General features: G+C 40.0%; 4 protein-coding genes across 9 annotated transcripts in view; 3 read left to right on the forward strand and 1 right to left on the reverse strand.

Annotated features, from left to right (window-relative positions):
- Positions 1-22415, reverse strand: part of IRSp53 (Insulin receptor substrate 53 kDa) — a 566313-nt gene that overhangs the window by 38501 nt on the left and 505397 nt on the right. The window contains exon 1 of one of the 6 annotated variants that reach the window (XM_072296695.1): positions 2583-2667. The exons of the other annotated variants lie outside the window; for them this stretch is intronic. Coding sequence (XP_072152796.1) covers positions 2583-2652 — 70 coding nt within the window. The 5' untranslated portion in view covers positions 2653-2667. Of the gene's footprint in view, positions 1-2582; positions 2668-22415 lie in introns of those variants that run through there. 6 annotated transcript variants of the gene reach the window in all.
- LOC109037265 (cathepsin B) lies at positions 1299-8428 on the forward strand. Its single transcript, XM_072296700.1, has 6 exons — positions 1299-1787; positions 3763-4014; positions 4432-4559; positions 6135-6385; positions 7633-7770; positions 8105-8428. The coding sequence occupies exons 1-6, from the start codon at positions 1647-1649 to the stop codon at positions 8332-8334; spliced, it is 1140 nt and encodes a 379-aa protein (XP_072152801.1). The 5' UTR covers positions 1299-1646; the 3' UTR covers positions 8335-8428.
- Positions 9296-12345, forward strand: LOC140223935 (uncharacterized). The gene is made up of 2 exons (XM_072296461.1): positions 9296-9745; positions 10943-12345. Exon 2 carries the CDS (start codon positions 10959-10961, stop codon positions 11910-11912), a length of 954 nt encoding a protein of 317 aa, XP_072152562.1. The 5' UTR covers positions 9296-9745; positions 10943-10958; the 3' UTR covers positions 11913-12345.
- Positions 12454-21676, forward strand: LOC109037261 (cathepsin B). The gene is made up of 6 exons (XM_019051844.2): positions 12454-12875; positions 15211-15447; positions 16120-16253; positions 17426-17628; positions 18472-18591; positions 19952-21676. The coding sequence occupies exons 1-6, from the start codon at positions 12702-12704 to the stop codon at positions 20203-20205; spliced, it is 1122 nt and encodes a 373-aa protein (XP_018907389.2). The 5' UTR covers positions 12454-12701; the 3' UTR covers positions 20206-21676.

The raw sequence follows: 22415 nt of genomic DNA on the forward strand, positions 1-22415 counted from the left end.
CTGTCTTGAAAAAAAAACGATGTCATTTTTGTGCACTTACGGTTTTCTCTTACGTCTCGTTTTCATTAAAGTAGGATGAATTTTGCTGTTTTAGCTGTCTCAGTAATTTCATCTAAAGGAGTTTAGACGAATTTCGAAGAAAACTCGATTTCGAAAATTTTGCACTTACGGCTCTCTTCGCTATCATGGCAGAACTGCTATTCTACACCCGCAGTATTTTGTCGACTGAAAAATGTGGCACGGCGAAAGGAAGAAGGAGGCAACATGATCCAGTCGGAGATTTACAATGTAAATAATTAACACAAATTTCTCTCTCCCGAGTATTGATTTTGATCTTTTGAGCCACATTCAACACACTCTTAAGTCAGTGGCGATTCTCGAAAGTTGGCAATACTGACATAAATATCGAAAATATCGATTGTTTTACATGCATTTAAATGGAGGAAAAACAGTGTTTCCAACTTTCAAAAATCGCCACCGTGTGAAGTGAATTTTTTTGTGGAACATACTTAGCGGTGTCTCCCTTTTTCTAGCTATATGAAGTTCCAGGGATACCTCAAGGGGAAAGTGAAAATTTGCAACGTCGCAATGCAGTGAGGTCTCTCGAGCTATTTCTTTTTCCGTTTTCAAGGACACCAAACGGAGGAACGACTCTACGACTGGTCTTTGAGTGGCATCACCTAAAAAATAGATAGGTATCACTGTATCAGCCCTACCCTCGGAGGACTGGAGACTGATCTGGGCAGGACTAGTAACAGGATTGCCATAGAATTTAGAAAATGAAATTCCCTGACATTTCCCTGATTTCCCTGACACATATTGGCGAAATTCCCTGACAATTGCAGATGTGACGGATGGTCAAGAAGGCATAATTGAAAATAGTTTTTGGGCAAAATTTCTTGTTCAAAATCTCAAACCCATTCTAGAAAGCAAATGAAGGTGATTTAACAAATTTTCCCTGACATTTTCGTCATTTTCCTTGACATTTCCCAGTTTTCCCTGGCTTTTTTAAATTCCCTGACATTTCCCGGTTTTTCCGGTTTTCCCTGATTTTGGCAACCCTGTGGTACTCACTTAAAATTTAGAGGATGCCATTTCACTTCCCTCTTAAAGCAAGAGTACTGAACTGCTTGTTTCCGTGCGTAAAGGGGTATTGCATGTCACGTCGACGCATCGCAGACTCTGAAACATCTTCAACGAGAGCTGACGTCGACTCGTCATAGGACTAGCTCATAAAAATCAGGATGCGACTTTTATGGGGGAAAATCGATTAATACCTGCAATGCTCTGTTCTCAATTCAGTGATAATGACCGTGAAACCGGTTCCCCTCTCGTCCGCTTCTGAGCTTGGTTCTTTACTCGTACAACCAATCAACGTCAGCAAAACTCAAAATCCGCCCTTTCCCCGCGTCACCTCACAACCGGCAACAATGTGTGAAATTAATTTAATTCATTAATTCCATTAATTGAGTGAAATAAATTTGATAACGAAAATAAATATTTCCTGACCAACCACTTCTCCTAAGGAGTCATGGTCTTGGGCATAAGCTATTAACCAGGAGCCCAGGGAAACCACTTTTTTGTTGACACTTTTATCGATTTGTGCCGTGTCTGTGTTAGTGTTTGCGTGTCGGATAATACTCGAAATGAATAATTTTGGAATAATTTTGGTGACTTGTTTTATGGCTTTGAACATTGAGAGCAACCATTGTCAGGACTACCGAGGCTCGTACTTTGTATCCGATGAGTTTATACGGCAATTAAATGATGAACAGACTGATTGGAAGGTAACTGTGAGGATATGTTTCCCCATCCCTCATTCATTATTTAATGGACAAGAAACAAAACGGTGTTATAATTTGAGGGAAACGTGTCGAACATGATTCTAGGCCTCTTTTAGAATTCTCTTGATAAAGTCAAAGAGATAAACAAACAGAAACAACAATGAGTTAATTTGGGAATATCGTGCGGAAAACGCAAAGACAAATACACCTCCAGTAATTATGACAACAGAACTGTAAATTGAAAAATGAATCAGCTATATCGTAGAAGTGATATTTGTGAAGAAATAAAGCTCGAATAGCCTCAGTTTACATATATTCATATACATACGTATATCTACAGATAAACGATGACCATAGTCAATGCTCATGCTGGTTCGCGATGTCAGAACTTTATGCTATAGGGACTATGTGCAAGAGGTTTGCGTGCAACACAGTTCCTTTTAGCATAAAAACGTTTGTTTATACAAGAAATGAACAACAAAACCACGTATTCAACACACTGTACGGCGGCCGTGTCTCTTAAATTTTATTCGGAATGCATTAAAAATCATCAAAAATGTTGATGATGAAAAAGTAATTACCGTGACTTATCGACAAAACTGTGAACTTTAAAAAAAATAGACCAAAATACGTCCTTGGTAATTCTTACAAGTTCACAATACTGTTTCCCCTCCATTTAAATCGATTGAAAATTTTCGAATTAAAGGTGAGGTAGCCTGTCTTGATAGGCATGTACTGTTAATACGTGTACATGTACTGTTATAAACATGTAAGTAGAAAAGACCCCATATTACCAACTTGCAATAATCCTCAGTGATGTTATATTTCGGCCAATACAATTTTGATTACCTGAAACAGACAATAACATTTGTGATTAGAGCTCAATTTATAACTCAAACTGTTCATTTAAGAGTAGTTGTTGCAAAATAAGCAAAATAATAATGCTTTCATGACAGGAACCTCATGTGCCTTGTACAAAGCAAACTCGGGTAGACAAACAAAGGCGTGCTCTGTGCACTGACTATTGTAACAAAATTATTGGGGGTTTCGGCTACTTATGATGAAAGAATTGACAAAAATTGAGCTTTTAGCAGATTTTCTCTTTGATAATATGTAAACTCCAGTCATGCTTAAAAAAGCGAAACATTCCCTTACACTAAACATCTTCAACTTAAAATAAACATTCTCTTGCAGACGTTTTTTGCATGGTCTGAGTTTACATATAATTAAAGAGAAAATCGGCTAAAAGCTCAATATTTGATTCTTCCTGATCATTGTTTTGTGGAATCACTAAGAATTCATCACAACACGCTAATTTGGGGAGAGCGGGTCAAAACTGAGCGTTAGTAGTTTCTTTAGGAGGGTTCAACCAACAAAGTTACAGGTGCGTTAAGAGGGGGGGGGGGGTGTTAAACAATCTGATTTTCAGTGTTGGATATTTCAAGAACAGACACGATCTACGAACTGGAAATTTCATGCCACCATAACTTCGGTGAAGTTTGACTTTCTTGGGCTTGTTTTCCATTCCACAATTATCTTAGTATACCTTGATCTTGATCACTTAATTTTGAGTTTTTGTGGACCAAGGTCCCTGACCTGGACGTGTTTATGCTAAAGAAAAAACTATGTTGCACGCAACCCCTATGCAAATAGTTCCTTTTGGCAGAAATACGTAAATCGTGCACGATTACAAATGAGGGACTTGAGAGGACAAAGCGCATACGTGCAGTTTTTGAAAAAATTGAGATATTAATTAATGATTCAAGTAAAACTAGTCTTAATGCATATTTAATGAAAAATTTGCTCTAACATTCCAATTTTCAAGCATCAAAAAGTCAGTTTGAATTTTCTTTCCGCCATATAGATCCATGTAATTTCGAAACTTCAAACATGTATTTCTCGAAGTAGCAAAACCTGCACTTTTGCGCCTTGACCTCGAAGCCCCTCGAATGATTTCATTCCGGATTTATTATTTCAGGCCGGGAGAAATTTCGGACCGTGGGTGACATCGGCTGCAATCGATAGTTTGTTCGGCGGAAATAACCATCTCTCGAGGAGCATGGGGCTTTTCAACTTGATCTTCGATATCCCGAGTCAAATTTACACCGAGTTGAAGCAGTCGTTTTTGACTTCGATGCCCGATGAGTTCGATGGCCGCAAGGAGTGGGCCGTTGTGTGCAGAGCTCGCGTGTCAGAGGTTGTCGACACCGGTCTTTGCTCTGCCAGCTGGGTTAGTATTGCTTACCCAAAAGTTTAGTGATGCCTTATCACAAACGAGTTGGATTACCGATAGCTTGGTTTCTCCTTCTACAATCAGTAATTTTAAGCGCTCAGCCGATAGGGAGCGCTTTTTGATTTCAACCTGTTTCTATTCTAGTATACTAGTAATAGTATACTAATCTAGTACTAGTCTAGTATACTTCAATTCTAATATACTAGTGGCAATTTGCGTTCAAATGATGCACCACCTCAACAATAAGATGGTGGAGAGGGGCCCAACATATGTGGAATAGATAAATCTGTGATACTTTTTTTAAACTCGTAAAAACGGACCAAGCATTCGATCTAGAAAAACACGACCGCCAGAGAGTATATATAAAGAAGATTCTTTAATTTTTCCCTCGTTAACCTTTTTATTCATTTGCAGGCTCTTTCAGTGGCGCAAGCAATACATGACCGCTATTGCATTTACTACTTGCGGGATGACCGAACTTTCTCAGCGAAGCAATTGCTCGACTGCTGCCCAAATTGCGGAAATTGGGGCTGCAAAGGCGGGTAAGTAAGTATGGACAGAGAAAAAGTGTGGGCGTAAAAAAGATACGCTATGAATCCTCTAGAATAGAAAACCTGCAGCTATCCTAGAATATTTTCATCTTATCCTTCGATTACTTCATTAAATGGACGCTGCTGAAGATATCATCGAAGGGTATCCAGTATCGAGGTAAATATTCAGATTTGGTCCCTCTCCCCTACACGGAAAAAAAGAGAGTGGGGGATTGTTGGATAATATGCACGTTTTCAATTAGTTGTGGTAGCACCCCAATAAATTAGGTTACCGCCCCAAATGTTGCGGTACTACCACTATCAGATGGAAAAGTCCATAACACACAAAATATTGCAGTAGTACCACAATTTTAGGGGATAACCCTAAAATCCTTTTCTTTTCTTTTTTTTATAGTATCCGTGAAAAAAAATCGCGGCGTTGTACTGATAGAAACTGACTCCAAAATCAGCAACGTAAAAAGAATTGTTCGACGAATCACGAGTTGAATTAAACAGAATATTTTTGAAATTCGGTAATTGCAAGGGGTGAAACTAATTTACCACTACAAAAAACAGTAAACATACGAAAAAAATAAAATCGTTATGTTGACAAACCTAAGGATAGATAACTTGCTTTAAAATGTTCAAAACATTTTTACTTTACTTATTTTTATTTTTTACTTCTTACTTTTATGAAGGCTAATCGTTGTAAGCCCTTGCGAGGGTTTATTTTCAAAGGTACACGTTGAATTTTAATCGATATTCGTCGAAATTGTTCTTTCTATGATGTTATGTTTGGGACCTCTCGAAACCTCCTTGAATCACAATGTAAGCCACATCGAAGGTGAAACTGCAAAAACGAATACCTCGGTTTGCAGCATTGCAGACAACTTGTCATAGTTTATATTCTAGATAGAGAACCACTCAACGTCATTTCTTGAAAAAATAGGTATATTTTCATCTCTATGCAAGGATATCCCATAAAAAATTCAAGCCATGATATTTCAGTCCAGTCAAATTAGCCCTAAAAAAGGCAATCTGAGAAAATCAATACATAGGAGATTTATTTGCGGAAACATGTTACAATCGGCCATCAGAACAACATTTCAAAAGCTTACCGGAATCGGCTGTCTGCTACGGCCACCATCTTGAAAAAAGGCGGGCTGAAGATTGGTCGGATAATGGTGAAGACCACGGTAGGTCCGGTGCCGAGATATTATGAAATTCCAACGATTAAAGAACGCAGCACGCACAGGGTAGTGAACGCGCAATGCGTGAAGTATTCCTACAGTCTTGTAGGCGCTGATACATATGCTGTTCACGCTGACCAGTGACCGCACTGTATTTGACGCCTGGTTACTCTTTCGATACACAATCGATTGTTTTCGATACACGGGGTCATCTGATGTAAACAAAGAGGATAAGAATTTCTACATATTTCATTTTGGATCGAAAATGTATCGAAAAAGTGACCGAAGCTCGGCGCATATCGGGCTCGGATAACTTGGAGATCAGAACACGGCGCCAGCTATCACATTTATATTACGACACTATGTACTCTATAGGGTTAACGGATGAATGTTGCAGGAACCAGGGTCAAGCGTACGAGTATTTGCTGAAATACGGGTTGCCGACGGGGAGCAACATCCCTGGGGAGAACATCGGGTGCAAGCCGTGGAGCCTGGACTCCATGCGATGCTTGACGTCGCGAATGGCGCCTCCGGGGCTGGGCACCGGCCAGTGCGACTACTCCGACACGGACACCTGCCGCCAGGACAAGTGCACCAACGAAGTCTTCGTCGATAGAGATCGCCAGGCCACCAACGAACTCTTCAAAAGTACGTAGTTACACTGACCAAGAAAAGAAAATTAAATTAAAGTAAAAAAAATTAAAAAAAAAAAAAAAAAAAAAACTTCAAACAAAGTCCCAAGGGTCGGTGGGTTAGTTGTCCCACAGGCGGATCTAGGGGGACGGCGTGGGGGACCCCCCCTCCCCCGTTCGCCCGAAAAAAGGAGTAAGAAAACGAGAAAGAAGAGAGAAAGAGGGAAGGAACGGGAGAGAGAGGAAGGGAGGACGCGTATATTTGGTAATTATTCATGACAAAATCAGTTCAAACTGATCAGATGCTTTGAAATTTCAAAAATCTTGTAAGGGACGCCCCCAGACCCCCCCCCCCCCCCATATTCAAAGTCTCTTGATCCGGTAATGAGTTATCCTGGTTATAGAATCATGTTTTGATGGTCTACGCTTCGGCTCCATGGGACGTTTCATGGGATTTGTCCCAGGGGAAAAGTTCACTTGCGAAGTTGGGAAAAATATTGAGTTAGTCAATATTGAACACATAATAAAAAAGAGTCCTTGTAGAGTCCTAAGAGTGACTTGGAGAGCAGAGGAAATTATTTTGTTCTGTTTAATCGGGAAGAAAGGCAGGAGTTGCATTCCTGCGATTCGAGCTTGGGACAAATTCCATGAAGCGTCCCATGGAGACATGGCCTTGCCTTATTGGAATTTTGATTGATCCAAAAGAAAATGTTTCTCCGTGAAATGCCGCATGTTGACGAGCTTCCTTAGATAGTAGCAATTTATTCTAGGAGGAAAGTTCAAAATACTTTTTCCTTCTAATTTTGAGGCACACCAAATAAATTGCACAGAATATTCCTTAAAGAATTCAAAGAAATATTGCCACAAAGTTTCCGGGAAGTTTGGGATATATCAAAAGAAAGCACCGCCTGTGCGTTCATAAAATATGAGATTTCTCTTTGGCACAACCGCATAGTGGTCGTGATATTCGTTTTTTGCTATAGTCGATGCTGTAATGTTTCTTAGGCAAATCCAATTCTAACTGATTCATTGGCTATCTTGGCTTCGTTCAGTTCTGAGGAACCAACAAACAAAAAAAAACAAAAAAAAAAAAAAGGGGGCCGAAATTGTATGGGCGTAGTACGAATACGCAGAAAAAATTTTATCTATACGGATATTTATCAGCATGAACTTGACTCTAAATTACAAAGTTCATTTTTCCCTCAGTTTTCCAAGTAAATTACATTCGAGAAAATATTTTAAATTCTTCTTATCTTTCAACAGTTGAGGCTTTCTGGAAAAACTGTCCTAAGATGGCTTTCTTCTTCGAAAGCGACGACAACATCATGAGAGAAATCTACACATACGGTAGTATCACTGCTCAGGTGACGGTCTTCAGCGATTTCCTCAACTATAAGCGTGGTAAGCATCAGAAAATTAGACATCTAATGCATCAAAAATTGCGGGGAAAGCATGATAAACCTCTAAAATATATTAAATACGTAATAGGTGCCTATCGATTTATCCATTTTGTTTATTTAATGCTCAAAATATTCTCTCTCCACTTAGAATTTTTGATGGGAGATAATTTACGACTGATCAATATCAAAACTACTTCTAACTCATCACCCAAAATGCTACTTGGTACATACTAACTCGACCCTTTTGTGTATCTTTGTGTAGGATGATAAATATCAGTCGCTGTGAAAGGGCTCGTAATCGACACGTTTTAGTTATTTTGAGCCTACCTTTACAGGTGTCTACCACCCGACGAGCAAGGCGGTGTTACTGGGCGACTTAGTGTTACGGATCGTTGGCTGGGGCACCGAGGGCGGAGTCAACTATTGGTTGGCGGCTGGAGTTTGGGGCCCAAGATGGGGTGACGCCGGATTTGTCAAACTCAGGAGAAGAGACAAAAAGCTCAACATGGAAGACAGGATGTATGTGGGCCGAATAGGGGGTCTCAAATGTTACGGTAAAGTGTAATTTGGTGGTCTTCCGATCTGTGATAGATATTGTTGCGACGAGTATACTTGCTAAAACCGAGTTTCATCAAATACATTTCGTTTAAGAAGCAAAATAGGTGTTTTATTTTGCTGAGAGTGAGTCTCAAATGCTGCCGTATTAAAGAAAACGCCTTGTGAACATTCGAGAGTCACCAAATTTCTACCGATAAAATATTTATCTTTGACGAGAGTAAGTTATGAATGTTTCCTCTTAAAAACTTTAGGTAATTTAGATCTGATCACGAATGAAATTCTCTCAAAATTGGGAGGGAAGTTTTCTCAGGTTCCTCTAAAAATTCATATTTTATCAACCGAAAGGCAACGTCTGAGGGCTCATACGGCATTGTGTGTTACAGAGTCTGCTCTAGATAGTTGAGTCTTCACGATAGGAAATGGTAAAATCGACCTCTACTTGAGACGTCTACACGTCTGATAGTAACAAAATTATCTCTTTTAAAAATGAGATCGAGACATTGGCGATTTTTGCGAGTTGGCAAGACTGTTTTTTCTGAATTTCTACCTATTATAAATGATGAATTTTAGTAAAGATAGTCTCTGGCAATAAATTTCACTTGTTACAAAACTAGACAGCACCGCGTAACTTTTTACTTTCTCGTTTCACTTCTTGTATAAACAATTTTACATTTTTTCATAAGTCATTATATTTGTTTTGTAGTTCAGTAGTGTTTTGATGGAAGACCCAGAAAACTAGCGAAATAGTTTCATTTGTGAATTTACCTCACTCAATTATTCATCTTGTACATTTTCGAAGATTCCTTCAGATTGAATCTAATTAGTGTTTCATTCCTGTATTTGTGTCATTCTAAATAGACCAGAAGGAACATTTCCTATTTTTACTAGAAATTCCTGTTCTATTTACGGAACATTTTGAACTCCTATCATTGACCTTAATTCTTTGTATCACTGTATCAATGACTACACACATAAGACAAACCCGTCTGAATGCATTAAGTTCATTGAGAAATGAGAGGGCAACGACATTACTTTTTTCTTCGTTAGTGTACAACAAAATGACGTCAGTTCGCGTCATTCTGAACGTCACGCGCGTATAAAAGTGAAACGCATGAATGGCATTCGTAATAAATTTTGGGTGATCCCCAAAGAATTTATGCTGCAAAGAGTGGGGAGATCGATCAATAAAAAGATTTTAGAACGCTGTAAAACACTGACCGGATAATACAAGATGCCACCATTAATCAGTCAAAAAATCTTGCGCTTATCGGACGCTGAGGATAGTAGTCGATGAGATGATAGAGTCGGCATAAACATGCTGACAACCTACAAATTGACGATCCAAGAAATGACGTGACAGTGAATTATAAGTGGTTACTTGTGGAATATATTACACGCAATGGATACCTTGAATGCAGGTATGACATTTGAATTTTTGTTTAAGTACAAGCTTCAGGATTTTCAAGTGACTTTTTCATTGGCTTCAATAAAAACGCAAGCCTTGGAAACATAGCAAATTTTCAAAACGGAGACCGTTTTGGCCACTAGGATAACCAGTGGCGATTTTGCAAGTTGGCAACTTTGTCTACCCTCCATTTAGATCCATTAAAAATATCGATTTCAGGTGAGGCAAGCTGCAACACCTAAAATCGATTGTTTTATATGTATTTAAATGGAGGAAAATCAATGTTGTTAACTTTCATGAGTTACCACTGAGGACAACTTTTAGTGCGAGACCATACCAAATAAGAATGCAAGAACTACTTCGCAATGTTGTCACAATTATGTTCAAATAAAAGGGCCTTAAAATTAATGACAACATAACTTCGAAAATTCTGATGATTGATAGAGCTTGGGGTCTAAATTCTAAATAGAATTTGGTCTCCATTCTCCTCTAATAATTAGGAAAATTTTCGAAATTCTACGTAGCAGCTTTACGATGTTGATTATATTATCTATTTTTCTCGTTTCCGAATGCAGTTCGACTTCAGTTCTGGATGTACTTGCATTTCAGTATCGTAAAAACGATTTAATAAATCTTATCATCATGGCCGTTTGATACAGACTTATGACACGCGAGTGCTTGAATGTGTGAAAGCAAGCAGACGGAAACAAATCTTCAAAATTCCTTGCATATTCGTATTAAAATAACTTACAAATGTCAATTAATTCACATATTACAAACATCATTGACAGATCAAATTAACTTAGAAAATTTTATTAGGGTTCATCTTGAAAGCCAGTTCTTCCATTTTGGTGATAAAAGGCTTGTTTAACTGAAAGTCTAATACTAGACTACTCAGATTTGCGCTGGACACAAAAAGAAATCATTTTGATGATAATAAATTGTTTACTATCTCCATTAAAAGATAGCAAAATTGAGAACAACTCCACATTGCTGATGTGTCAATTTTTTTTACCAGTTACTTGACTGCCTAAAAGAAAATAGAATGTTCTTATTTTATTCTTTTACTCGATGTATGCATATTTGTGTGAATTAATGTCGTGTAAATCATAATAAAAAATTGGACGCAATGAAACAAAACTGCGCTTTACTAGACGTTTCAATGTTAACTTTATATTACATGATTCTTCTTATAATTTTATTTGCGCAGTATATGGCTCTGAAAAATGTTGAAGCCTCTAGGCAAACCATCCTCTTCTCGTGGAATGAAGGGGACGATTAGCTGCATGGTTATATTTTTGGTTCTGTGTCTGGGATTAACATGCATTTTCGGAACGGCTTCGTCCCATACCATCGGCTTACAGACGGGCACTACGGTAAAACTTGGCACCAGCAATTTCCATACGGCGATCGTGGAATCATCACCCAACGAGGAAGGACACTTAAAGACTCGTTTGACCCGACAAGTGCAACTACAAATAGAGCAGTCGAAAGAGGATCACGAAGATGAGGTGGAGGTACACCAGGTTGGAGACGAGGAACAGATTAGGGCGAATGGAATAAAGGACGAGAACCAAGAGAAAGAATCTGTGGAGTCGAAATCAAAGGAAACTGAGGAAGAGGTGAGTAAAAGTGACATTCAAAGGACCACGCCTGGAGATCAAAAAGCAGAAAAGTCGGCGCACAAACTTGATGACGACTCACAAGAGGCAGAGTTGGAGGAACAAGGACAAGTTGGAGTAAAAAAATCAGCAGCTGAAGCAGAGACGCATGATTCTGAAACTCAGGAACAAGAGTCTGAAGCCGAAAACTTTGATGGCGGTACTGAAAAATTTGAGGAGCAGGATTCAACCGATGCGGCAAAGTTGGGAGAGGGAGAAACTAAGGGACAGGATAAAGGAAGCATAAAAGAACAATGGGAGACCGAGGAGGAGGAGGAACAGGATAATAATGTAGCTGATGCTGAAGGTCCTAAAGCTAGAGTAGGAAAACAAAAAACTTCAGGTCGATGGTATGGCTCAGATGCTGCGACAGAGGAAGGTGAAGTTCAGGAAGAAGTGGCGTCCAGAAGTCGAGAGCATGAAGAAGAGGATCGAGATGATAAGTATGGGGGTCAAGAGAAGAAGTCCAGAAAAAGAAAGGAAATGAACGAGGTGTGGACGAAGAAAGCCGTGAAGTAGGAGCTGAGAAAGAAAGTGAGGAATCAAGAGATGAAGATCAGGAAACTGTGGAGAAAATGCGGACGGCAGAGAGGAGAAGACAAAAAGTTGGAGAGGCAAGACGAGAGGTCGATGAGGTAAGCAGAGAAGAAGAAGAGGAGGAAAAACGAAAAACCGAAGAAGAAATGCGGGAGGCCGAGGATGAGAGAAAAAAAGAGGTCGAGGAAGAGAAACAAGAGGTGGAAATGGAAAAGCAAGATCCTCAGGACGCCATAGAAGAAGCTGAGAATAAGAGTGGAGAAGAAGGGGGAGTCGAAAAAAATGATAGAACGCCTGATCATGAGGATAAAAAAGGACAAAGGACTGATGAAGAAAAACTAGAGTCGCAAGAAGAAGCACAGGACATGGGGGAGAGAAAGGAGTAGCCGAGGATGAAAGCAAAGAAAAGGACGAGGCAGAAGAAAGCAATGGATCCACTGAAGACGAAATACGAATCCGAGCGTACCATGTGCTGGAGAGCTAAGGAACCCTGAGACCACAGAAATAAATCAGAAACGACAAGAGGCAAGGATCGAAGGGAAAGAACTCCGATGGTGAAGAGAGATGGAGGAAGCCACAGGATACTAATAAGAAAAAACCCACTGCGGCACCAAAAACCAAAATAAAGGAGAAGAAAGCGGCTGTGACGGAGAAACCGCGTGGAATGAAGGTCGGAAAAACAACTACGCACCTGGAATCGCGGAACAAAGTAGAAAATTCGTTGGAAAAACTACATTCACCAAACCAAGAGCGGAAAAAGATACACAAGGAATGATGGACTCGTCTGCTGAGGCACCTGAAGTTGAAGAAGAAGAAGAAGGAGGAGCAAAACGCGGAAGAACGAATGGGAGACACCGGGACCGTTTGAAGTTGAGAAATACAAATTCGACCTGGGTGTCGGACAAGTTCATTGCCGCCATTAATAGCAAGCAAACTGAATGGAAGGTAAGTTATTCATGAGATACACACATGAGAAAATTACACTTCGACGGTGATACTGCCGGAACACGTACGTGCATTGTGCAAGCCGCTCATCCCTCTGAATAGCTGTTTGGGAAAATTGAGATATCGATGGGCAATTTGTGCAGCATTTCCCTTTCTCGATGGAAAATTTGTTGGGAGCTTTTCCATTTTTCGACGCTCTGATGAGGAGATGATGAGAATTACCTCAAAACTTTTCTATGAAGACTCTCATTATGTCTTATAAAATCGAAAAGGAGGGAGTATTGCCATGTGGCTATGAGTTTTGATTGGCTCCTCCATCGATCTTGAGCTTCATGAAGCTCTTAGGACCCGAAAATGGCGGACGCTGCAAGTGGATGTAAGTGCAAAATGACTTAAAATATAGTTTTATTTGCACGTAACAACGAGAACTTTACTCAGATGCATTGTTACAAGGTATTTACAATGTTCCACGGCTAATCCTGAGCTATTTTCGAGAAAAATTATCTTGGATGTAGTAAGGTTGGCAGCAAATGCGGTTGGTGATAACAGTCGAAAGTAAGCAATGATATCCCTTCCATCCTCAAACACCAAAACAAAGCACCACCATTTTTGGGTGCTGAGGCCTCCATGAAAAGTGGAGGGGCGTCATGCCCGTACTCCGTACTCTCTCTATGAATATACTCTGAGGAAGTATTCAGGGAAAATGAGCGTGTTAATAAAATCGGTATCGAATCGAATATTAATGTTCGAGCAGAAGGCATTCGAAGTTTCTTTCTCAATAAAGCGTCCAGCCCACTTTCAAACTAGGGCTCTCAAACTGGCACCAATTCTTCTATTTCTCAGCCATTTCTGCACGGAATTCCTTAGAAATTTCAAGTTCTGACTTGTGATGTATCCCGAACACATCGGTTACCTTCAAAGATCGTCGGGCCGACGATTTTTGAGAGACAAAAGTTAACAGTTCCATCGATGAGCCTCTTTGAAGCCCCTAGTTTGAAGTTGGGCTGGACGCGTATAGGCAATCTTCTTTGTTCCATAGATTTTAGTTTTCCATTTTTACTAATTGAATTTTTTTTTAAATTGATCGATACTTTGTACCAAAGTTAACATCTGAGCTTCTTGAATCTTAAGTGAAAGCGCAAAAAACATTTGAGCCTATACAATACCCTGGTAAAAATTGGCAGTAGAATCTGTGTTCCAAAATACCATAGACCTGTGGCCAGCTGTAAGATTTCCAATAGCTTCTATAGCCGGCTACACAATTTCTTAAACCCTTTTATAGCCGATGGCGATTAAGCAACAGCCAGGCGATAAAGTGTATGTTAAACGTTACTAATTACTGATGCTAGGACTTAGTGAGTTTTTGGACCACTGCTCTCTTTTTGGGCGGTAGTATCTTGATTTATTTTGCGAGAAAAGCTCCGTACTTTTGATGGATGCCTGGTATTCCTAATATATTAGAACGCCTTCAGTTTCGTATGATACTGTGCAATACCTCTGGTGTGAAATAGTTGCTTCAAGCGCCGTGGCACGCTGCAGTGCGTGAAACGCGCATTGGCGCCTACAAATCTAACAGGGATACTTCACGCGTTGCGCAATGCGTGAAGTATCCCTGTTAGGTTTGTAGGAGGCGCCAGTGCATCGCCGCTCCGCTTTGTGTTAGGCTCTAATATTCAATCTGGCGGAGTCAGCGTTTTTCAACTCATGATTTTGAAATGTTTGCACATCCTGTATAGATTATTCTCGTTTTAATTGATGAAAAAAAAATATGTATTAAAGAAAAATATAACGTGTGTGTTGTAAATATTAAGGTGGTTCCGTATCAAACTTGATGATTTCCAAAGCACACGAATTTCTACACAATTTCTTATAGCCTTTTATAATTGATGGCGAAAAAGCAACAGCCAGGCGATAAAGTGTAAAGCCCGGCGATAGGAACTATAGCCCAGCTGCATAATTTTTTATCGGCTCGTATAGCCCGGCCGTATGATTTTATCCGCATTCTACAGCCAGCTATATGATTTTCTGTAGCCTTCTATAGCCGGATATAATAATTCCTATGGTATTTTGAAACGCAGCTCTTATCGCCAATTTTTACCAGGGATTTCTGACGTTACTCGTTGCAAACCCATAATAAGCGAGAACAGCGTGGAAAAAAACACTAAAAACTGATTTTTTGACAATACCGGAAATCAGTGATAAAACCTGGATTAAAGGTAGGTAATTATTTTATTTTCATGACCTACATCAGAATGATCCTACATTATATGAATCTAAATATGAAAAGCGATGAACGAGTTCAACTTTGATATTTGGTTCATTCCTTTATTTATAGGCCGGGAGGAATTTTAGAGCTGACATTCGGAGTAAAGTTCTGAAACGACTGGTTGGCGAGCGTTTGGGAAGCAGCATTTCATGGAGTCAAAAATTCCATTCCATTCTGCCAAGCGCGTGGACTACATTAAAGGGTGCGTTAATGAGCTATACCGTCACGCCTGAATCATATGATCTTCGTGACGAAACGGACTGCGTTATGCGTCCCCTGGACACTGGTTTGGCAGCAACAAGTTGGGTTAGTATACCCATAGGTTACATTAAAGGAGGATTAGCAAAACTACATTTACCTCAGTCTAAAATAATTCTATAGATCAGATATGCTGTAGCATTCTTTTTGAAGCGAGAATCTTGAAAAAACGCAAATTTCTTACGCAGATTATGAAATTAGGAGTGCATTTCAGAGTTCGCCGATGCGCTCATCGTGATTTTTGAGACATTATTTGTAAGGAACAGCTCTTATTTTTGCTATAGCAAAAGTTTGCAACAGGCCCATTATAATAACGAATCAGTCTGGGTGATTTGAATAATTCATAGGTCGGCTGCCTTCTTGGACCTTAAAAGGTCCATGACCTAACCTCAAAATTAGCGACATGTCCGCACCCTCCCACCCTCCCTTATAGGTACTTTAATATTGGACGTATTTCTATCAAACGAACCTAAGCGCCATAGGGTGAGGAAGGTAGAGGGGGGGCTTGGATTGGCGGCGGAATCGGGCGTCCGGCTTATTCCGTCCTATACTCGCAATGCTTATCCATGGCGCTTAGGTCCGTTTGACAGAACGCGCTATCCGGCATTCTAAATTCCTCAAAAGGAACTCAAATTGGCGCTTAGTTCCGTTTGATAGAAATACGTCCTATGAATACACCGAAATCTCTATGTTCGGATTTTTTGGGCATGCATGTTACAGGCACTTTCAACGGCGCAGTCTGTAGAAGATCGATGGTGCGGTACGATGAGCGCGTCGCGCGAGAGAACCTTTTCATCACAGTACCTAATTAATTGCTGCGATGCGTGCACTGATCAAAGTAGCACCAACGCCGGGTAAGAGACTACCGTAAATAAATGTGCAAGGGTAAAGGGATTTTGGGATATATTCTGCTTCCTGTTCGCAGCGTTATAATGAGATTTAGAAACTAAACGTCTAGTTCCTTTAAACTCGCGCCAGAAAGCTTGATTTTACTCATGACCCTTTTTCTCCGTATATTCATCATTCACTTCTTTTGTGAGCATTTTTACTTTCTCGCTCCCCTAGGATAGAGAGGATGTCATCCTCCAAGAAGAAAAAAAAAAGTTGAAATTTCATCATTTCTAGACGTTTTATGGTCCCAGGAGTCAAAATAACCATACTTGAAAAAATGTGTTCCGTCCGTCCGACGTCCCCCAGATCTGCCTACAGCGGTATCTCAGAATCCATCTGTTCGATTTCATTCAAAATTCTCACATAACACCATATCTATGGTCTCCTTATGCACGTTAAACGATTTTGGGGTACGCTAAAATTTGGGGGGGGGGGGCTAGTTTTTTATTGGTTTTTTTTTGTCCTTTTTTTCGTACGTCAAAAAAGACAAGCAGGAGAAAAGAATCATGGAGACTTAAAACTTCTTCCATGAAATCTAGCCGGAAAGTTACTCCAAGATATTCAACCCTGGTCGTATTCATAGTCACTCCTTAAAAGCTCCTTTCCCTTAGGAATCCCCATTTGGTTTACATTGTAACTAAGGAGGGTTCAAGGAAGCCCTCCAAATAGCATTATAAAAAGGACAACTTTTGGCAACATCGAGAAAAACGCAGAGAACATAAAAAATGGGTCCGTAAAGGGATTACAATCGGAGGGACAAAATAAGGAAGAGACTATTCTATGGCTTTGTCCAACTTTAGGGTAGGTGCGAACCTACCTTGATACTTAGAAAAAAAGCAGTATTACTTCCTTACGGATTTTGTATACTTTTCAGTGACAAATCATTGTGATCCTTTAAAGACCCGCTTTTTAAAATTATTATACTGCTGAATTTTACCCAAGTTTGCAAAAAACGTCCTTTTTATGATGTTAAGTCACGAATACCCTTAAGCCTCCCGTAATCACAGTGTAAATCATACGTGGCTTTCTAAGGAAAGGAGCTTTTTAAGGAGTGACTATGCATACGGCCCCGAATATCAGAAGAAACACATAAGTTGCTTCTTATCTGTCAGCAGGTTCTCTTTTAAAATTTCAGGAGTCCGATGGAGGCATATAACTTTATGCAGAGGATTGGAATACCAGGGAAGGATTGCAAACCTTACTCTTCCTCGCCAGTCATGAGAACTTTGGGAGCTGACGCTGTTAGTACAAAAGTGCGAGTGCCACGCATTGTAAATGGTTGCAGCTCTGAGTGTGACGAAAGTGATCTCCCTTTCGTCTTTACTGACCTGTGCAAAAGTAAGTTATGCGCAACCATGAACGCTAATTTCGTCAGAACATAAACAGCCTACAACTTCAATATCTTCTACATCTCTATGTGAATAACACGGTTCATGGCACTTTTTTAGACCTGATATAAAGTACTGCTCAGGAATTTTAATTATGGTATCAGGGACTTCAACGACTTCCGAAAATTTCGAGTATTCTGACGATTGGACAAAACAGTTTGAATGTCTGAGGAGATGTCGAAAAATGGACGTATTTCTACCAAACGAGACTATGGGCATTAAGATATGAGCCTTGAGACCTACAAAAATAAGTGCATAGCAGGACTCTCGTCATGATGCACATAGTTCCGTTTGATGGATATACGTCCAAATGGAAGTTTTTCCTCGGATATTTCCTGTCATCTAAATGTAAAAAAGCAAACGCACAACCTGCGGACAACGCCATTTGACGTACGTTGCCGTGGCCAAAAAAAGAAAAAGCACATCTGATTCGGCACATCCAGATTTCGTTAATTTACAAACTTGTAAGTATTTGCGGGCTGTAATTCAAAATTCTAAAACATCCGACGACTTGAAAATGTGAAAAAAACAAATATTGAAAAGTATTCAAGGACTTGTCACAACGTTTTAAATCTTACGGCAAATGTTGAAATTAGTGCTATACACTGATGAGAAGAGAACGCAAAACCAAATCTATACAGATGAAAACAATAGCGAATACAAAGTAGACCTCTCGTCAATTATTTCAGTCAGTTTTTGGAGTGAGAAAAATATCCACCATTTTGGTACTTCCGTGTACTAACTTATTATGCACGTTCAATTTCTCGAATAATTCCTTCTTCATTATTTCCAGTCAGGTCCTTCCACTACATAGTTCCCGGATGGGCATCGAGCATCAAACACGAGATCCGAAATAGAGGTAGTGTGACAGCAGAGGTTACAGTCTACACTGACTTCCTGAATTATAAAGAGGGTACTTCAACATTGCAATACACAATCATCAATATAATATAGTCCGTTTCTTTTAGCCTGAGTTGGTTTCTGCATTAGAAAGTCAGTTACGTATACGTGACGTTACATAAATAAGAAGTCATAACGTTTCAAACTTGCCAAAGACAAAGAGAGACCCTCCTTTGCTATCCTAGCTCCAACATTCAAGTGTTAACTTACCTATACTAGGTGGATGGCGTCATAAACGGAATTTTTCAAAGCGCGATATCTCGGTTAGTAATGGACGCAGAGAGATGCTGTTTGGACGGATCTTATTGTTTTACGCTGATCTACAAGAATCTAACATCAAAACATGATTCTATGACCAGCACAACTGACCACACATTGCCTCTACCAAGATCTCTAGCACGGACTAAACTGCCGTGCTGAGGAAAAACTCTGTATGAACAAAATTTACAGAGTTCCTTCGATATTATGTATATTTTTGAGGAAAGTTATGGATATTTTCCTAAGATATTTTAAAGAACTTCAGGTAAAATGGCAAAGAAAATTATCTAAAAAATTGGAAGAAAAATATTTACAAATTTCCCCGAAAATTCGTGATTTACCGAAGGAAATTTTGCAACGCCTAAAGGCTCACACGGCGTTTTTCCTTAGCATGAGTAGCAGTATACTGCCGTCCTGAGGGAGAACGCCGCACGAACATCCGAGAGTTGCCAAAATTCCTCGGATAAAACACGTAATTTCAGGGAAAGTTATTCATATTTTTCCTTGAAATTTTCAGATATTTTAGATCAAATTAGGAACGAAATCCTCTAAATGATCACAGAAAAAAGATTCACAATTTTTCTGAAAATTCGAGATTGGTGGAAAGAAATTTGGCAACGCCTAAAGGTTCATACAACGTTCTCCCTTACAGCCTCGATAGACGATCACATTCCTGAACCAATTACCATCAAAGTGTCGGGAGTCATCAATCTTAAACTCATTAATTTGCTTAGTTTCAGAATGAAAACTTGCAGAAATGTTTCCCGAGGCAGGAAATGACGAATGGTGGCACTCCATTCTGATCTTACTTTGAAAAAAATAGTGCGGCCAGTCAAAAGATGGTAGATGGTGACCATCAGTCATCGGCATGTCCACTTTGATCGGAATTGGTTCGGAATTTGATCGTAGGGTTTTGGCACGAGTAGCAGTATACTAACCTGAGATCTGGTTTTGTTCTCAGGAGTATACCTCTAAATAATCAGAGAAAAAGATTCACAATTTTTCTGAAAATTCGAGATTTGTGGAGGAAATTTGGCAACACCTGAAGGTTCATACGGCGTTCTTCCTTGGCACGAGCAGCGGTATACTAACCTGAGATCTGGTTTTGTTCTCAGGAGTATACTCCCCGGTGGAAGGAGCGGAGCCATTCGGTGACCTAACACTACGTTTGATCGGATGGAACGGATCCCACTCGCAGCTCCACTGGCTCGCCGTCGGGGTGTGGGGGAGGAAGTGGGGTGACAGGGGGATGGTCAAACTCAAGGCCTTCGATCCGAGGCTCAACATGGAATCGCGGGTGTCGGTGGGCACGGTTGACGGGGCCCAGTGCAAGGAGGCGCAGCAACCGGAGGTGACGGGTTCACCATAGAAGCCAGCGACGCAGTCCAACGCCGTTTGGCAAAAATAAGATCGCGCCTGACAAAAGCTCGTTTTATGTCGTCTCAATCGCTGGTCGCCTCAAAGAAGCGACATGAGAGGGCGGACCCAAAGTAAGTGTAAAGTGGGTACACTGAAAAAAAAATTCTCGGCGTTTTTACCAAGGTCCGTTGGTATCTTACCATCTCACTTTTTTTTATCAATTATTGGTAATTTTACCGAGATAGACTGGTAAGCTTACCTAAAAGCCGGTATTTTTACTGTTTTTTAGAAGTAAGAATACCACTTTAATTGGTAATCAATTCCCGGTAACTTTGCCATTTCATCTCGGTAATTCTACCACAGTCGATAAAAAATATTGGGGTTTTTACCAAGGTTCAGTAAAATTACCGAGAAAGTTCAATAATTTTAACCAAGAAAAAACTGGGATCAAATAGAACCCTGAATTCTTGGTAATTTTACCCTATTCTTAGTAAATACACCGAGATTTTTTTTTCAGTGATGCTCATCCCGAGCGGCCCGACCCTTTCTGACAGAACTCGGCTTTCGGCGCCCGCCACTACACGGATAAAAATATTTGTGTTCTTGTGTTACTACTTTTGGTTAATATAGGAAGTAAAACACAAACAAATACAGATTTGGTGTTGATTTAGGTACAGTTTGCGGTGACTCCAGCGCTAAAAACAATGGAGGGACCGGGAAAATGCATTCCTCCGATTACGACATTCGTATTCGCCACTCGTGTTTTATTCAATTTCTTCAAGACAGCTAGCTGTCATTTTCTCTTGAAAAACTGACAGCCGAAGGCCAGGGTTATTGTGTTTTACTTCCCGTATTAACCAAACGTCTGTGTTGAAATTTCTCTCTTTGATAGCTGCGGTGCGAAATTTGAATTTTAAGAACTTTAAAGTCTTGGGCGAAGAAAGCTTAGTCCATGAAAGCAAATGTATGTTCATTCTTAGAGAATTTTCTTTCAAAGAGATGACTGTTTGTTCATTTTTATCATCAGATGATCATCTTTGTTTTCGGTCAGGACTGCAAAGTTGTTGAAGTCCATATCTCGCGCTACAGCTCCAGCGACGGGAGCCGGAAGCCCAGTTCGAAAAGGGTCGGGTAGAGGATATCTACGTCTCACTTGCCTTGCGTAGGTCCCTTCGTTTTTGAGAGGAGATTGTCAAAGACGAACCGACACAAAAACTGTAGAAATGTCTCCTTGGAACCGTCTAGAAAAAAAGTTACCAAATGGGCAAGAGCCATTCTGTCGGTCGGTTTCGATAGTTATAGAATCGTATTTTGATGGATTAAGCTGCTAATAGACGGTGTGAACAATAACGAGATTTGTTTAAAACGCAAAGTTTCCTACGTCCAATATTAAAGGAGATATCGCTAGTCGAAAACCTCGTTGACGTCATTCACCGCGGTGGTGCTTTGTTCCTCCTTGGTTTGTTCAACTTCGCGAGTCCGAATAAAAGGCTAAACGCCGTGCGGGCGGTGAGAGATGCGTATTAGCGCCTACAAGACTGTCTGAATACTTCACGCATTGCGCCAAACAGTACGGTCGGCGTGTGCGTACATTGGCGCCTACAAGACTATATAAATACTTCAAGCATTGCACCTAACACCATGTTTTACGTTGAGCAACCAGTGCTAATGCGTGTCTCTCTAATTGATGATAACCATAGTATGCACTACTGCGGTAGATGAACACTGTGTTTTCTGAAGGGCAATATCTCCGCCAATATTGGACGTACATAATATAAAAGAAAATCTAATAATTTTTTGCTGATCTATAAGCTTAAATCATCAAAATGCGATTCAATGACCACCAGCGCAACTGATCCATTGCTTTGACAACTAAGCAAAAAACATTTTAGTCATAGATTTTGGCGCCTTTTTGTATTTGAGCTCTAGGGAGTCTCATACAAAGTTTCCATTTTCGATAACCGTATAAAAATACATAATCTATGAAACTACAAATAAGCCCGTTTGTGACTAGCTTTAAAATGAAGTTTCTAATTTGGGGAAAACACGAAAGTGACTTCGACTTGGGAAGAGGAAATGATGCTAGACTGTTTAAACAGTTTTTCGCAGACAATAATGAACACCGAAAACCGCACAGAAGTTTAGTAAGAGTCAACAATGGATAAGTCTCGGACAGTACTTCGGTTTTGACTTCGATTTGTTAATTATAGATGATTAATT

This window comes from Bemisia tabaci, chromosome 2 (genome assembly GCF_918797505.1).
Source record: "Bemisia tabaci chromosome 2, PGI_BMITA_v3".
Lineage (NCBI taxonomy): Eukaryota > Metazoa > Arthropoda > Insecta > Hemiptera > Aleyrodidae > Bemisia > Bemisia tabaci.

Bases quoted from the DNA above. Each gene is read 5' to 3' on its own strand.
- LOC140223935 (XM_072296461.1), top strand. From the start codon at position 10,959: ATGTTGAAGCCTCTAGGCAAACCATCCTCTTCTCGTGGAATGAAGGGG.
- LOC109037261 (XM_019051844.2), top strand. From the start codon at position 12,702: ATGATGGACTCGTCTGCTGAGGCACCTGAAGTTGAAGAAGAAGAAGAA. The intron at 15,448-16,119 runs GTTAGTATACCC...TGCATGTTACAG, and splicing joins GTTTGGCAGCAACAAGTTGG to GCACTTTCAACGGCGCAGTC. The intron at 18,592-19,951 runs GTACTTCAACAT...TTTTGTTCTCAG, and splicing joins CTTCCTGAATTATAAAGAGG to GAGTATACTCCCCGGTGGAA.
- LOC109037265 (XM_072296700.1), top strand. From the start codon at position 1,647: ATGAATAATTTTGGAATAATTTTGGTGACTTGTTTTATGGCTTTGAAC. The intron at 1,788-3,762 runs GTAACTGTGAGG...TTATTATTTCAG, and splicing joins ATGAACAGACTGATTGGAAG to GCCGGGAGAAATTTCGGACC. The intron at 4,015-4,431 runs GTTAGTATTGCT...ATTCATTTGCAG, and splicing joins GTCTTTGCTCTGCCAGCTGG to GCTCTTTCAGTGGCGCAAGC.